This window comes from Pteropus alecto, unplaced genomic scaffold (genome assembly GCF_000325575.1).
Source record: "Pteropus alecto unplaced genomic scaffold, ASM32557v1 scaffold72, whole genome shotgun sequence".
NCBI classification, from domain to species: domain Eukaryota; kingdom Metazoa; phylum Chordata; class Mammalia; order Chiroptera; family Pteropodidae; genus Pteropus; species Pteropus alecto.
The window spans coordinates 10418393-10436818 of record NW_006436811.1 but is presented as its reverse complement, the minus strand read 5'-3'; the positions used below and the strand labels follow the sequence as shown (position 1 = coordinate 10436818).

The window sequence follows — 18426 nt, the reverse complement described above, 5'->3', positions numbered from 1 at the left end:
CAGAAGACTAAGAGATTTTTGACTCTGGCCTCAGTATTCTCATCTGAAAAATGAGGAGACTGGACTAAATCATCTCTAAGACTCTGCTTATTTCCACTGTCTTCTACTCCTAGGAATCTATGATTATGAAATTTTCTGCCTGTTTATTAAATTAGCTATTCAATGCCTCTTTTTCTTTTTAAATGCAATGCACTGAGAATGCATTCTATATTCAGCAAGCAATACATGAGTGTTCCAAAATGTAATATATTAAATTGACAACCTATTATTGTCTTGGAATAAAATCTCTGTGTCCCTGGTACATAATTAGCTTTAATCTATGATAATTGCCTGCTGTTAATAAGATTGAGTATGTCTACTGAATTCTCTTTTTGGTGCCTATGGCCTATATAATTATATAGTGTGCAACTAATGATACCTAGTTTTAAGCTTCAAACCCAGTAGGTGCTCAATAATTATTCACTGCCTTACAGAGCACAGAACTACTATCATTCTTCCACTAGTTTTCTCTGTGACCCTGATCAAATCACCTAAACTTTGAGTCGTGATTTCCTCTTCTGTAAATTGAATAGGTTCAACTGAAACAGGTTTTCAAAATTGTTCAGACTTAACTGGGCTATGAATTCTCTGAGGTTCCACCTCTAAAATGTTGCAATTTTTATATGTACCAACTAAATTCAAGAAGAAAAATCATGAAAACATTCTTTAGATATCATACATATACCATATATATATGCAGTGTATAATGACATAAAAATCTTCATATAACCAGAAACAAAAAGTGAATTTCATCATCTTACAGATACTACTTAAAAAATCACCAATTTTAGGTCCATAACTTTTCTGGGAGCAGCACACCATTTAAAAAACAGTGAACCTCATAAAATTTTCACGAAGAACCAGAAAATACAATTCACAAACAAGGTGAATGATATTTGCTGGTGATGAGTCTAATGAAGTATCTAGGTCTTTTAAAAATTATTATCAATAAATTTCAATCAATTCCAGAGACATAAACAGCTACGTAAACAGCACACAGACTAGCTATGTTCCCCCCCAGTCACTTCCTTCAGTTGCTTTACTTGATGCTGAAAGAAGTAGAGCCGCCACCATATTTTTTTCAACCGCCTTCCTTTCTTGCTTTTAACAAATGGTTAGATATTTAAGTTTCCAGGGACATAAAAAATTGTGATGATTTTTTTAAGTCTTATATTCAATTTGTAAATAGAATGAGTGTAAGTCAAATGAATCAAAAACATCTTTCTCTTACCCAGCCATGTTTTTGACAGCTTTGGGGCTTACATTAATAAGTTCGTCAAGACCTTGTTCATTGCTAAAACGAACAAACAAACAAAAAAGGTCAAATTCAGTTAGAAGTCAGCAAATTTTATGGCTGGCATTTTCACTTTTGACATTTGTGAATCATTCAATGGAATTCTAGATAAAAAATGATAAATTTATTGAGTTTCTGCTTTATATACATTAGTTATCTTTTTTTAAATCCTCAAAACAAACTAGTAAAGTATATGTTACCATCCCCCCTTTATTAAAAAAGAAACTGAATGTCAGAGAAGTTAAGACACTCCTTTGGGCCAGGTACCTAAGAAGTGACTGAGGATGAATCAGAATTGAAACCATGGCAACTAGATCTCATATCCCATGTTTCCTGCTAATACCTTCATCTCTCTATGTTCACAATGGTTTCTCACATGTGCACAGTGCTTTTCACTAATAATATCTTCACAAGAATTGAGAGGTAGTTTGGAGTTACTTTGCATTCTTTTCTTAACCTTCGTTCCAGGGTAAAATGGGTCATAACTTTTCAAGAAGACAGAAGCAAATTCAATGTCACACAAAAATATTCTAATCAAGAATAAGAATGTTATGTCATCAATTTTCTTAGCACTCATTTTAAAATTAATCTTTTAATTTTTGTGAAGGAGTAAAATGCCAATATTCTTTGGTTTATTTAGTTTTATAAGCATAATTTATTAACTATAAAATTACAGTAATAACTAGTTATTATACTATTGTATTGAATTCCTCAAGTAGCAATTATACAGACGTAGCCTCAATATGATCATTCTAAACAATATTATAATGAAATAAATGGAAGCAATAATAAAAATAACCAATACAGGGTTACTACACAGAAAATCAACTCGTTCCCTTTTTTTTTTTTTCATATCCTCTTTCAAAATATCTTTAGCCAAATAATTAATCTTATTTTTTGGCATAAATTGGAGACTTGCTCAGGAGTCTTGAATTATCTTAATAAGCTTACCTTTTGTTTGCTGAAGGGGTTACTTTGATAAGATTGTTCAAGTCTTGGTTCCTGAAACAATGTTGTAAGTTTCAGTAGCTGGTCAAATCAACTAAAATCAATAATAACTTGTATACTTTTTTCGACCTTGCTATTTAATTAAATGATTGTTGCTAATTTAAAACTTCATCACTACTTGAATTCTCTTTTTAGCCCATGGAAATATAGATTGCTACTATCAATTCATTTCTTACATAACTATGTATATATGAAAATTCATTTCCATTTTATTCTTATTTCTTTCAAGATAACTTCAAATTTAAGTTACTCATAAACTTCTTATTTTCCATATTACATTTTGCAGTAGAATTAGAATATTTTATTATTATTATTATTATTGCCTGGGAGCATGCAGATAAACTTTTTTAAAAAATAAATTATTTATTTAAATTAGTTTCAAGTATACAGTACATTGATTAGACATCTATATAGTTCATGAAATAATCCCTCAATTGTTCCCTCCCTCTACTGGCCAATATTTTTGAAAGTTGGAATAGACAAGAGAAAAATACAAAATAGCTCATTTCCATGTGTTCCTTGTTTCCCTCCCCTCTCCTCCAAAAAAAAAAAAAAAAGTTATTTCCTGATTCTAAGGTACGTAGGTGATATACCTGACACAAATATATAGCATTGAAGCTGCTCCAAGATATAAATCAAATCACTTTAGAATCACACTTCCTGTAATACTAAATCAGAACGAGTAAGACTTCAAATTATATAACTTGTTTTTATTCTAAACACTCAAATAGGCAATCTTAGCTCTAAAGAGACATTTCTATTATTACACTGGGCTCTCATACAAACCCTAATACCAAAAGGCCTGAACAAGAAGCCTAATTTGATATACTTCATTATGGGACAATATGTTATATATGCTAAAGAAAAAAAAAAGATCAGAAAGTCTTATATCACTTAACTAATTTCTAGGATTAACCCACAAACTCATTTTATCATGTGCGTATCTCCCCATGTACATTATGTTAAACTATATGGAATTGTCATTTGGTGAGTCACATACAGTTGACTGCCATAATTTCATGAGGTTCAATATAATAGAATAATTTCTTTGGTATCTTCTTTGAATTAAACATTGAATGGTGCTATGGGGACTCAACAATGAAGAAAAAAATTGTACCAGCAACAATAATACCAATAGATACTGTCTAACAAGTACTTGAACACTGCATACTTTACAAGCTTGATCTTATCAAATTTTTCTAGCGACTTATGAAGAAAATAACTCTTACAATCCCCATTTTACAGATAAAGAAGCTGAGGCTTAAAGAAGATTACACTATTTGTCCAAAATCATATGGCTAGTAAGCGTTCTCTGAACTCAAAAAATTCATTATGACGTGAAAGAGATGGACACATGACCTAATGCAATATAAGGTAGGATGTGGGCGCTAAAACAGAGGCTCAAACACTGCGTGGGAAAGTTCGTATGATTAAGGACATCTTTAGCTTTACGAACTAAGTGTTCTTGGAAGAGGACCAATGAAGATTTATCTTTCAATGAATCTTAATGGAAGCAATAATAAAAATAACCAATACAGGGTTACTACACAATATAAAGTAATATAAAGTATTATATGGTCTCTAGATTCAGTATCTGACCCTCAAACAATGACAATAATGTTATGCTCTCTTTCAGCGATAAAAAAACTAAGGACAATTTAGCATTAAATATTCAGATAAAAGAGTGATAAAATTTGGGGGTAACCATAAAGTGAATGAAAATATATGCAAACTGGGGGCACGGGAAGCAGGCTATGTTTTATTGGAAGCTATCCCAATTACATTCAGAATTAATCTTTCTCTCCCATCCACATATAATATTATCTTGCCAGGGGTCAGCAAACTATGGTCTTCAAGCTAAATCTAGGGTGCAATCTAGTTTTGTAAAAAAAGTTTTATTGGAACAAAGCCATACCCATTCATTTACAATGTACTGCTCTATGGCTGCCAGTTGACTAGTTAAAACAGAAACTGTTTTGGCCCTCTCAAACCTAAAATATTTACTGTCTAGACCTTTAAGCAAAAGTTGCTTACCGCTGGTCTAGCCTGAGAAACTTTATACAATAGAGCTATATAGTATAAAAAATTGGAGAACATTCCTATATACAAAGAAAGATAGAAAATCTGTCAGAAAGCAGATGTATGCCTTAGTACCTTTTGTATTTAACTCATGTTCAAACTAACAGCAATATATGTTTATAGCTTCATGATTCTGTCATGTCTCTCTACTTACCTAACACGGCATGCCTTAGAGAAAATTCTTTTATAAAAAACAAATGTCATTCTTTGTATTCCTTATTATTTCAATGAACCAAGAATAATTTTTTTTAAAATAACCCCCTAACTTTAGGAAGTGTTTGGGTGGTAGACAGTAAGAGGAGAGGGAATAAATAAATAAAGGAGAAAGACCGCAGGAGACGTTTTCTTCACATGAAGACCTTGTTTAGACTGCTTAGCTCTAGGAAATTGTTTTGGGATGATGTTTCATCTCATGGGGAATCCTGAGCATGGAGTACAAATCACACACTCATAAGAGATATTTTAAAGAATTCTCTCTCCTCCACTCAAGCTCATGGCCAGGGAGCCCTGAACAAGGACTTGCTTTTTGGTGGATTCCATCACTGGCCATCTCTATGATGGGACAATGAATTTTATCCCTTTTTTTAAGTTGAACAGAAAAAAAAGGAGAGATAAAAATGTTCCATGAACCTCACCTTTGGTTAGCTCTGTTCGTTTCAGGAGCCACTTTGATGATACTGTCAAGACTTTGGCCCCTTTAAAACAGGGAAGAAATGATCAGATCAATGGTCAACTTACACCATGTGGTTGTAAATATTTATTAAAACTGAGAAATATTTTTATTATAAAAATATTTTATTATGAAATACTTATTTAAACAAGGATTCTCTCAAAGGGTTGGAGTTTTTCAGTCCTCACTATGAATATATATTTTTTAATCTGCCTATAACTGCATAGAAATAATAAACAATAACTAATGGTTTTAGAAAATGTGTGATGTGCTAGGCACTATTCTAAGTGATTTACATAATTTATATGACTTAATCCTCACATTAATTCTATGACATAGGAAGTATGATTATCCCAACTTCACAAAGGGAAAAATTAAGATGAAGAAAGATATTTTTCCTCCATGGCTAGTAGCGGCAGGGCTGAATTTAAAGCCAAGTAAACTGACTCCAGAGTTCATACTCTTTCTATTACTTTAACCATCTTATTTGAACTTAGTAACAGAATTAGCACTAGAGGTGACTAGAGAGCACTTGGTCCAATTTCCTCACTTTTAGAATGAGAAAACTAAACTCAAACAGGGCAAGCGACCCATCCTATTCACACGGTTAGTGAGGGCAGAGCCAAGCCTAGTCCCACGTCTATGGGTTCCAGTCTAGTTCTCTTCCTCTCTCCTGTGCCATCCCTCTGCTTAAGAAAAATAAACAAATCGACGAATAAAAGTCTTGTCCATCTTGGAAAAACAACTATGCATCTAATTAATCAAAAGGTATGCCATTATATTAGAAACTAGTTGACCAAAATCTTTAACATTTTAGATTGTGGAGATTACATGGCTTTTCATGAACTATCTCTGAGTTTAGTGTCAGTCAGCTGAAATTATGATTTAATTATATTTTAAGCATTATTTAGCATGAAACAAAAAAGAAGAGCTTATTAAATCTTACCCTTGCACACATTTTCCTGTTCTTGGATTCATTTTGATGACGTTATCAAAGTCTTTAGAACTTCAAACAAAAAAGCAAACAAATACATGATAAGTAGAAATGGAATTAAATCAACTAAATATTTTAATTTAAAGGATATATGTACTCAAGATAAATTTTACTATTAAGTTTTGGTATTTGAATTAATACCAGTCTATGACCTTCATTTAAAAGAGTACAAATTTTGACCTCCCTACAAGTCATTGACACACTGGCTTAGTTTCTCATTTGCTGTAGCTGTAACTAAATTGTATTTTGTAAATAATTTACGCTGTTATTCATTTTTGCTTTAAAGGGATTTTATATCCATTATTTCACTTAATCCTTACAATAATCAAGTGACAAAGGTGAAAGAGACATTATGATCCTCATTTTATAACCAAAGAAGCCTCAGCTCAGTGATTTAAGGGACTTGCTCAAAGGCACCCATCTGGTAAGTAATGGAGTCCAGATTTTCTGATTTCAATCCAAAGATTTTTCAACAGTTTCTCCAATGAGTGCCACAAATTGGTGGAGACAGAGAAGGAAGAAAGATAAAGACGTAATCCTCACCCTGGATTATTTCTATTTACTTCAGGGGTCACTTTGATGAGATTGTCAAGACTCTGGCCCCTTTAAAACATTAAAAAAATGATGAGGTTAATGGCAGAATAATGCAAAATTATTTATTAAAATTCAGACACAGTATAAACACTGAGCAAAATTATTTATTAAAATTCAGACACAGTATAAACACTGACTGAGATCATGTCAAAAAGACGGAGATTAGTAAAGGTGACTGCAGAAGTACGTAGGGATTTATACATCTCTGAAACTCATTGAGACTCAGTGAGACAGTATTTTAATCTTAGAGCCATTATGTCAGTACTAAATGCTCTATTAGGACTCTGTATCTATTACGATTATTTAATGCTGTACTCTTAACCTCTGCCAGGTGCACTGAACATTTTGTAATAGCCTATGTGTACATTTCATAGAACATTCCAGAAGGCATTCTCTTAATATCAACCTTTAACATGCTGTAGGACTTTCAAATCAGCTTCGGAGAATATGTATTTTGCAAATGACATCCGTTAGCAAGTTTTCCATTCATAACAATGGATTAAGATTAATATGCCAGTTTGTTAAAGTCTATGATATGTAACCTGGTGTCTGATATGCAACATGTGCTTATAACTTCGTGTTAAAACTACAAATTTTGACTAGTTCTGTGAAGGCAACAAACAATAAGAAGATTAAAGTCTGTAAATTTCTGAAATTTAAAATACATTTACTGATACAAATCTCCACAAAATTGCTGAAAACACATCAGTATTTTATTGTTACCCTTTAGAAAATCTGCTTCTGATCTTAATGGAATTTTGCTTTTGTTATGGCATCTACATGTGTTTTCCAGCCAAAGCTCCTCTGATCTACGGAAGTTGCCACATGGGTAAAGAACACCCTCAGAACGTACTGTTTCTTCATGCCCTGTGGCCCTACTAAGATCATATCACAAAGTCTCTGTGGTTGTGCCTATATATCAAAGATACAGATATTTGGAAGTGACCAGACGTTGACACAAATTTTTACTTGTATCCAAGAGTCTGAGAATGTATATACTCAGGCTAAAAGGAGCAATAAAAAAATGTGGACCTTTTTCATAATAAAAATAATGAAACAATTAACCCAACAGAAGCAATCATTCTACTCCAGGAAATTCTTGGTTGACTTTTTTTAAACCCTTTGTTGGGTTTTGCTTAAACAAAGTATGTGAGATTTGAATGCCAGTGACTGAAAAATAAAAATTCCTGGGATTCTATGTCCAGATTTGAGTACTCAAAAACAAAATAAAACAAACAAACAAACAAAAAACCACAACAATAAGCATTGTAACTCTTCCCTTGTAATATTTATGTTGGTTGTGGAGATTGCTTTGATTATATCATCAAGATCTTGATCTTTTAAACATTAAATAAAGCATATATCAAAGTGAGACTATTTAAATCTCAAGTTCATAAAGTCAGTATAGAAGAGTATGCTAATTAATATAGTAATGTAAAATAATATTTGAGTTAAATTGTGTGAAGCGATGCCTCATGATGTATATATCTTCAGTATTTATGCATTCTTTAAATCCACAAATAGGTATGCAAAGCCTACAAGAGGACCCAAGTGCTGGGATAGCTGTGAATAATAGAGATATGGGCTTAACCTTCATGAAGCTTCCATTTTAACATGGAGAGAGGCAAACAATATATAATCTAACATATAAATGAATGCTACAATTCCAGATAACAGTACATCCTATGAAGAAAATGAAAAAGAAAGCCTAGTACCTGCTAGGTACTAGGTGCTGGGGCTGGAGAAAGGGGGTGGTGACTTAATTACATTCAAGTGTCAAAAATGACCTCTTTAAGAATGTGACACTATGGGGGTAGACTATTCTCAAAGTGGAAATAGCATATGCAGAAGTTATAAGGCAGGAATGAGCCTGGAATAGAAAAAGAAGCAATTTGGCTGGACTTTACTGAACAATTATAAGACCATCACTAAGGGTTAGAATTTTATTCTACCTAAAATGAGATAATGTTGAGAGTTTTTAATAAGTGGGGGACATAATCATATTTTACCTTTGAAAAACTTACAGAATCTTACATTCATAATTCATACACACATAAATCCACACAAATATTTGTATGCATGTGTACACATAGGCATGTGTGTACACACACACCAACATATGAAAAACAATAGGTCATAATTTGAAACACTTTAATAAAAATTAGAAAAGAAAACATGAATTTTTCTTGGTGAATCAAAGTAAATTAAATATATGAACAGTATCTAAATCATTAAGAATACATAACTCACTTGATCTTTATTATCACTAATAGTTTCTTATATCTATTATGTGCTAGGCTTGAGAGTATTATGATCTATCTGTATTTTGAAGATGAGCAAATTGAGGCACAGGGACACAGCTAGCCAATACAGAGCCAGAATTTGAATCCAGGTCTTTCAGACTTCCTGCTCACATTCACTATCTCGAGTCACCTCCCTGCTCACATTCACTATCTCAAGTCACCACCTAGGTAGCCAAGGAAGTCAATGCTTTCTTCTCAGTCCATCGGTTGCAAAATGTACAAGTTTCTGGCCTCTGACCATGCTACATGCCAGGCTACTGAGAACAGGGCAGCCTGACAGTGCACACTCCAGTTTTTCAGCTAGCTGAGCCCTTGCTCTGCTGACTGGGCCTACAGGCATCAGTGACACATTTTAGAATCTAATAATATCATGTACTGAGTTAACGTAATGAAAAAGAGCTCGAATAAAACCACATGGAATTATTTGGTACACTGTTTTCAGTGACATGCCAACAAGCACAGTTTCAAATACATTCCATCTGCTTTTTAAAAAATAAAAAGCAAGAGGACATAAGCTTTCCAGATTTACTTGACAATTCATGGGTAGAAGTCTTTTAATGAAGTGTACTTTGTTAAGATCTTCATCTTAAATACATACCACAGTTCATACACAAACACACAGTAAACACAAATACACTACACATGTGAAGACATAGTTCATATATAAGTATATACACACTCCTTACATACTCACATACATACATTTATATATATACACTACTTATACGTACACACATATACTTAATACATACACACTTACACATATACATATTGTGATGGTTAATTTCATGTGTCAACTTGACTGGGCAACAGGGGGCACAGATATTTGGTCAGACATTGTTCTGGGCGTGTCTGTGAAGGTGTTTTTGGAAGAGATTAACTTTTTTTGAATCTGTAGACTGAGTGAAGCAGATTGCCCTCCCTAACACAAGTAGGCCCCATTCAACCAGTTGAAGTCCTGAACAGAACAAAAAGGCTGAGTAAGAGGGAACGTTGCCTGCCTGACTACTTAATCTGCAACTCTGGTCTTCTCCTGCCCTTGGCCTACAATTTATACCATTAGCTCTCCTGGTTCTCAGGCCTTCGGATTTGGACTTGGAACTATACCACTGACTGATCTAGGTCTCCTGTTTGCCAAATACAGATTTTGGGACTTTTCGCATGAGCAAATCCTTGTAATCAATGAATCAATTTCTCTCTCTCTTTCTCTCTTTTTCTCTCTCTCTCTCCCCCTATATATATCTATATATCCTATTGGTTCTGTTTCTCTGAAGAACACTAAAAAATACAAACACATACATTTATACACACACACTACTTATATACATGTATATACACATATATATACATACAACCTATACATATACACACATGTAAACACACACACCTTATATATGTACACACACATGCACTTATACACAAAGACATACATACAAAGAAATAAATCACTTAGCGCAAAAGAGGTCAGTCAAAATTCCCATTTAATTTCTTAAAATCTACCTGATCTCAAACTTAACCCAAGAATAAAATGCAAGAAATTATGTCTGTGTATCAGTTGTACAGAATTGTTTAATATGATGTGTTTTGGCAAGGAAAGCTCAGTTTGGGCTTGAATTTAATTTACTATCCTGAATATAAGCATTCAGAATTTTGATGTACTTTAAATTCCAGACAAAGGGGGAAGAAAAAGCTTTAAATGTCTTACCTCTTGATATTATTTGTTTCAGGATTCACTTTAATAGGCCCAGTGAGGTCTTGTTTTCTTTGAGGAAGGAAATGAATTTTAGTGAATGTTGTTAAAATAAAACACTAATCAAGTGAACAATGATTGGAAAGATTAAGAAGTGGTAAATATACAAGTTCTCTAGCAATATAATTTTTAAAGCTCCAAGTGCAAATGAAAACTCTTCTCTTACATCTTGAGCTGAAGACCATTTAAGTTTCTTTATTTGTTAACAAAAAACATATGGGAATTTTTGTTCTCAGATTGTGTAGTATATGTGAAACTTGGTAGTTAACAAAATAAACTTTGCCCTCAGATACATCTTGTTAGAATATCCCAAATGGGCAGCATTAAAATAATGTAAGTTAGCTAAAGTTCTATACTGGAACCAGATGGAATATAAATTTCTACTCAACAAATCAGATACAATTACCTATTCTGTTTTTTAAAAATGAGAATAATGTTAATAATAATAATTTAGTAACAGTAAAATTAATAAATATTATTTACAATAACTTATAAAATAATAAGAATATATTATTTCATATAAACTCAGCCATTCACCCAACCAAACCTTTTTTAAAATAACTAGACTGTGGTGAGTTACAAAGGACAAGAAAAAACACCTACATAATAGAAAAATTAATGCCTCACTTCTCGGGGAACACATGTTCTCCCCATTAAAATAGATTGAAGAAATACCAAAAGGGTCAGAACCTAAACCCCAAAGGGGCAGTACAGGATAGCAGAAGTGTCATGACTGAGTAGTGCCACCATGTTGACATAGCTCCAAAGGAAAGAAGTGGTTGAATGTCCATGCTCCCAGGGCATGTACCTGCCGAGCCCTTCCCCTGGGCTGCCTCCTAAGACCACCATCCTTAGAGATGTTGACTTATAGGAGTTTTAGTTAAACCTCACTCTTGACTATCTTTATCATTTTGGAGATCTGCTTTGAAAATGTTGTCAAGATTGCTTTATTTAGACACAAATTCAATTCAGTAATTCATCCTTAAAAGCAAATTGAAACCCAAAATCTGGGAGAAAAGGCAACTACTGTTAAACATTGGGACAATTCTTTAAAAAGAAGCCATATGGCTCTTCATTATTGCCAGTTGCACGCTAATAAAATATGAAGTTAAAATGCCAAATCATTTTATCTTATTGATTGTCACAGAAATCAGATTTAAAGACACTAGTAAATCTTAGCCAGACTTCCTTTGAGATTCACTTTGATAACATTATCAAGGTCTTCACCTCTTTAAAATACAGTTTAAATCCGTTTCGAAGGACTCCCACTGAATTATATATATGTACACATTCTATGTGATTAATGATGAATTTAAGATTTTAAAGAAAATTATTATACCGATATTAAATTCATTTTTATTATAAAAGTTGACTATCAAAATATAGTTAAATTAATCTCTGGGATTTTGTTGGGCTGCATATAAATGTAAATTTAGGTAAAATGTGCTGTAGAGCCTCCAAAGTGAAGGTCAGGGCAGTAGGGATCAGACACAGATGAGAGAAGACAAAAGTAAAGATGTGACCTCTCAGTATTACTGAGAAGATCACAAAATTAATTGAGGAGAAAATAAACAAGATTCAGAAACATCAAAGCAGTTCTCATTCTTTGTTAGCTCTTTCTGCCCTGACGTTTGCAGTGATAATCATTTCAAGATCTTGGCTTCTTTAGAAAAACATGAAAACTTGATGCCAGTTAGGTTACATTTAATTTTTTCTGAAATCTGTATAAACAAGAATGTCTCTGAAAGGAGGTCAGATGTTTCCAGGGCCAGATGTGATTATCCTTAGCTTATCTTTATTAATTTCCACAGTAGTATTTGTTTTAAATCAGTTTAGAAAAACTTGCCAGCAGACCTTTCACTTTGTAATTTTGTCTTTTCTATTTTTTAGTTTCAATGTAAAATTTGGCTCATTTTTCAATTATTTAAGAAAATATAGAATAAGAGATTATGTGTCAGGTTTTCCTGCACTTACTTTAATGTAACTCGAACCTGTGATCCTATGGAAACAGTACTCATCCTATTTCTCTGCTTACTATCTCTGATAGGTCTACAAGTGCAACAGTTCATCTGTGACAAGGGAAAGCATAACACTCCCATTTCTAATGAGGTGTAAAAAGCTAATCTGAAAAAAAGAGAACCACATCAAAGTAGAAGCTTTATTTACCCTTTCTCATTTTTGTCAGTCCTTTGATTAATTTTAACAAGACTTCCAAGGCCTTGGTTTCTTTATAACATTGGGGCGAGAAGCAGAGCAATAGAGAGAGAGAGATAAGGAGAGAGCAATTCAATCTCTATGATACATCAGATTTCTCACAACAGGCGTAAGACGTTATCAGTACCTAAAGCATCAAAAGTTCTTAGAAATATTTAATTCAAGTGTCTCTATTCATGCAAAATGCTGTCAAGATATGATAATAATCCTAATAGTAAGGTCCCAAACATTACTCCGTTATTATTAAATCCATTGAAAAGCATACATTCAAAGCATACGTTCCCTGCAGGTCTCAGCTTTTGCTTTCTGTGTCCTTTGAAGGTGGTTTGGTGGGAAGCTATGTTCAATGTATTTATTGAGATGCTGTCTTCTTTTAACATGAAAATCATATACATCATGGGTAGAAATCAGATGATCAATATATTAAACTTAAACACATTGAAGATTTAGTCAAGTCATTTTTAATAAAAAATTCAATGTTCTGAAGTAAACTTGGAAAAGTAGAAATAGCTCTGTGATGGCTTCAGTACTTTATATAAATTGACCACAACCAATAAAACTTTCACATGCCAATAGCTTGAAACTATTAGGGAGTATAAAAGCTAATCCCTTTAAATTCCTCAATTCCCCTTTGCTATTTTCATCTGTCTCTGATTTCACTGTGAAAAGACTATTGACATTTTAGTTTCTTTTAATGTAAGAAAGAAGAAAGGAAGGAGGGAGAAAAGAAGGAAAAGGAAGAGTAGACTCTCCCTACTATGCTAATGAGATCAGTCATCCCTGCATCAAAGCCCAGTTGCTATTGAGTTATCCCAGATTATAAATCACTTCTCTTTTCTTCTCTCTTCTGGCCCACAAAATGATTACTTTTGATGCTCACACTACATTTCCTATTTCTGACCACTTTTGTGGAACTCCACAAATTTCATTTTTTAAATATCTGAAATCTCTTTTCCTGTAAAGCTCATATAACCACTTACAGATAATTGACTATTTTCCCACTTCATCTGTTCTCCACTTGAAAAAAAAATCACCTATAATAATGCTTGCATATCTACATTATAATAATATATTGTTAAGAAGCATCGATGTCTGTGGGATTATTGTTGCCAACACTTTCATTATATAGACTTGAAGTGTTCTACATTAGAGAGAGTTGAGACTGCATCTGCCAAGAGTGGCTTTGAAAGCTAGAATACCCTTCTGAGCACAGACTGGCACAGATAAATCATTTTAAAGATAACCAACACAACAGACATAATTATCATGTTAGGAAGGCAAACTTAACTAATTAAATACAAAGTAAGCAGCCAATCTGAGGAAAAAATAGATCTCTTAAATCCTTACCCTTTGTCATTCTTGACTGTTCTGGGATTTTCTTTAATGAAACTGTCGAGAGTTTGATTTCTTTCAACATGCAAAATAATATCAGTAACATAAGTCAACTTTCTATTACATCAATAACAGTCTAGAACTATAAGTTAATCTATTTAATGCTATCAGTTTGGTTACTGATCATTTATTAACACTTTTTATGAGACAAAATAAATAAAATCATGTCTCTGAACTTTGAAATATTTACAGATATATCTGAGATATACATACGAAGTGATTCAACCAAGATTCCAAATGAAAGTGGCCTTAGTATATTTTACAAAGATCTCAGTGGTGAAGGGCTATGTTCCCAGCACCAACTGTCTTATAATAAATATATTTAGCTCATAAACCAGCCTATTGTCTACCACCTGTAACAGCCAGATTGCTTCCATTTTTAGATTTAAAAGAGAACTTGGAGATCATCTAGGTCATGCCCTTCATTTTATGGGATGAGGAAACCAAGGTCTTCAGAGGTTAAATGACTTGCCCAGGGTCACCCAGGTTGATGTTGGAGGCAGAGCCAGCATCTCCTGACCCTGACTGGGGGCCTGTTCCACCAGACTTCCTGACCCTTGTTCTGAAGAAATAGTATACAGTCTAGGACTAATTCGAAGAGGTCTATGAGAGTCTTAATCAAATCTTACCCTCTGCAATCTTTGTCTGTCCGGGCATGAAGAAAGATGAGATTTTCAAGGCTTTTGGCTCTGTATAACACAAAGAAATTGAAACAAAACACTGCACATTGCAATAAAATTGTGTGGTATCTTGAAAGATCATATCTAATAAACATTCTTCATGAATTGCTCATTTATGTTTGGTGAATGTAAGAGCAAAAATCCTTCTGGGCAGTTATGTCTGAACTAAACGTATAATAGTGAGGACACTACCCCATCTGCTAGTACATTTTCATGCCAGAGGTTACAATTCCCTTCCAGCTAACATCTGAAAGAATAAAACAAGCAATCGGGGAGATCATATTTTCAGGTTAGAGACAGATGCACTTACCTTTTCTCTGTTTGCTCTGCCTTAGAAGTTGCTCTGAAGATACCATCGAGACCTTGATTTCTTTAAATACATTAAATAAAAAACCTTGTCAGTGGTAATAACAGACACTTAACTCTAAACAGACTGGTTTACATCTAAGGAAACAGAAGCTGATTGGGAAAGATGAGACATAATTCTTGAAACTCCTATATACCAAACAGGTTTCTTCATAGGCTCAAAATTTAAATTGCAGTGGGCCTTAGGGAAAATAAAAGATACAAATTGGGGATACATAAGCCATAATAGGTACACAGGTGTGTTATTCAACTTCACAGAATGTTTTTGTTTTTAATGTGGACCAGTATTTACAAGATGTCCATGCACATAGAAACCCGAATTTTCAGCATCTCCTGAAAATGTGCTGCATTGCTGGGCTCAAATTCTCATGCAGCAATATCAGCCAGAGCTGAGAAATCACCGGGCACTTTGGACAGGGCGTTCCCCCTATTTCACACAGTCAGTTCCCTTCACTCATTGCCACCTGCCTGGTTTCAATGGGCCATGGAGTCTGTGATTCTTGATGTAATATCTCCTATCTTAATAAATGAGAAAACTGAAAAGGAGCAAATTTAAGGGAGTTGTTGATAGTCAGTAAAATGTATCATTAATGTCAAAGCAGGTTATGAAAACCTCATCTCTTGATCAATTAATTCATTCGACATTTGCTTTTGTCTCCTCTCTTTGGTCCCTGTCTGTTTAATATGTTAGTTTGCAAAGTAACAGAAAGATAACTAAAATTCCACATACCTCTAAGACAAACCTCGACTTTTATAATTTTTAAAGCATGCAATTATGAATGATTCAAAACAAGGAGATAATGTTAACTAAGATAATAAGTTATTTTGTAATGATTAAATTAAAAGCATTTAGTGACCAAACCGAACTAGTTTACATACTAATGTACTAATATTGTAGGAAGAAAAATGTGGTTATTTAACTGCCTTACTACACAAATGGAGTATGAAAATCAAAGACACTTTAATTTTAGAATCTTTAGATGTAATAACCATTCATACTATAACAAAATGATGATGATTTCTGCAAGCTTTCTTTTCAAGATTTGTAGAACACTCTTGACTGAGAAGACATAAGAACTCGCTATGTGCAGTTCAATAACAAAGCAAAACATACATGTTTTTCAATCTTACCTATTTAAGCTTTTGTTCATTTTGATGATATTATCCAATTCTTCACTTTTGGAAGAGAAAAAAAATATCTCACATCAATAAAAGCTTTCCCAGAGTCAAAGGGCAGATTCACCTTAAAACAATTGTTTCTGAGTTCTCTGAAATAAAACATATGTGCCGCATTTATATCTACAAAAACCCTGTCTAGCCTTCAAATCTGTCCTCAAACAGCTTCCTCCAAGAAATCTTTCCCAGTTCTCCATCTGAATAGATGGAGGGCTCTATTTCTGGAAGCCCTGCAGCATTTTGCATCTTCTTTACGGCACTTACACTACTATACATTTAATACAGCTATTGCACACTTACCTTATGTTAATGTCCCTGCTCTTACACATACAAATGTGCACACACACACCACTTAAAATTTAGAGCTGTATTTTTCCTTAGTTCCTCTTCAGTCTTTAATACAGTATCTTTCATACAATAGATGCTTAACACAGGTTCTTAACTGAATCAACAAATACAGGTACCTTGACTAATTACAGATTCTATCGTTGCGTAATATACTGCACAAAGCAGCTTTGGAAAACACTTATTCATCAGTAAGTCTGGTTTCTTTCTTGACTTCTACTCTACCTTTTTCCAGGACAGCTAAATTTTCTATGTTTTTTCCATATAAGATAACTGTAACTTTCTGGCTGCTTCTTTAGGAGCAAACTGTTTAAGTTCAACTCCTGGGTTCCAGAATAGCCCTCAGAATCAAACGAGCTCAGCTCTCTCTCCGAAGAAGGCAGCCTCGGTGGGTCTCCTGCTCTTGTCCACTCCTCACCTTTTCTCTCCTCAACTTTTCTGTCAAACTTCATCCCCATTTCTCTTGCCTTCCTCATCCAGCCTTTCAGTTCACAAATCTTGGTTCTCCTTTCTTCCTGCTCTAGAATCACATGTTTTCCACACTTTCTCAATGTCTTTATTTCTTCTTGAGTCATGACTGGTATTGACCAGAAAGAAGTGAGTGTTAGTAACTCAGCAGTTACACATTCAGGCTCCCAAGTCAGCTATACCTGAATTCCAGTCTAAGATTCACTGCTTATTAGTTGGTGATTCTGGGTGAGTTACCTAACCTCTAACTGCCTCGATTTTTCCATCTGTAAAATAAGAATACTAATAGTACCCACCTCAGAAAAGAATTAATAAACTAATGAGTATAAAGTGCTTAGTATAATGTCTGGCAAGTCGTAAGCTCTCAATTAATTTTGGCCATTATATTAAACAGTTCCCAGTCAATACTAAATTTTTTCTTTAAAAAATGCTAGCTGTCTATGGCCATACCACCCTGAACAAGCCCAATCCCTTCTGATCTCAGAAGCTAAGCAGGGTCGGACCTGGTTAGTACTTGGATGGGAGACCACCTAGGAAGACCAGGTGCTGTAGGCATAAAAAATAAAAAATAAGGGACTGTAAGCTGACAAGGTCCTTGTAATCTGTGAGGTCAACCAAAGTTTGCCTCACCTAAAATAATAATAATAATAATAAATAAAAATAAAAATAAAATAAAAAATGCTAGCTAAATTTATTTTTTAAACTGCATTTAGAGACACCAAGATTTTGGGTCAGCCTTAGAGAGGTATAGTCACTAAGTCATGCATGTGCTTTGAAGATGCCTGGCATTAGGTAGTGACAGAATAGCTGCTGGGGCAGTCCTCTTAGAGACTCGAAGAACACCTTACGTTAACAGCTACAGATGAAGCCTTTCAGTAATATTATGTATTCAATGGTAAGATTGAAGCCTGAGAATAAACACTGAAATACAAAAGTTGCTGACTGTGAAAAAAGTGACTAACGTTCTGTCCTAATGTGATACAAACTTTACCCGGTCCCCTGACACAATGCCACATTGTCTTTTCTTGCTTGAAATTCTACCTTATCTCTGAGG

The 18426-nt window shown here is 33.9% G+C and overlaps 1 protein-coding gene and 1 pseudogene across 1 annotated transcript in view; one reads left to right on the top strand and one right to left on the bottom strand.

The window, feature by feature from the left end:
- The window catches only part of SCEL (sciellin), a 112238-nt gene that overhangs the window by 27825 nt on the left and 65987 nt on the right, over positions 1–18426 (bottom strand). The window contains exons 13-22 of the mRNA XM_025048192.1: positions 16515–16559; positions 15328–15387; positions 14967–15026; positions 14293–14352; positions 10687–10743; positions 6628–6687; positions 6037–6096; positions 5056–5115; positions 2285–2335; positions 1271–1333 (exon numbers count right to left, since the gene is read on the bottom strand). Of these exons, the coding sequence (XP_024903960.1) occupies positions 1271–1333; positions 2285–2335; positions 5056–5115; positions 6037–6096; positions 6628–6687; positions 10687–10743; positions 14293–14352; positions 14967–15026; positions 15328–15387; positions 16515–16559 (576 nt within the window). The remainder of the gene's footprint in view (positions 1–1270; positions 1334–2284; positions 2336–5055; positions 5116–6036; positions 6097–6627; positions 6688–10686; positions 10744–14292; positions 14353–14966; positions 15027–15327; positions 15388–16514; positions 16560–18426) is intronic.
- LOC112481515 lies at positions 17809–17927 on the top strand (annotated as a pseudogene).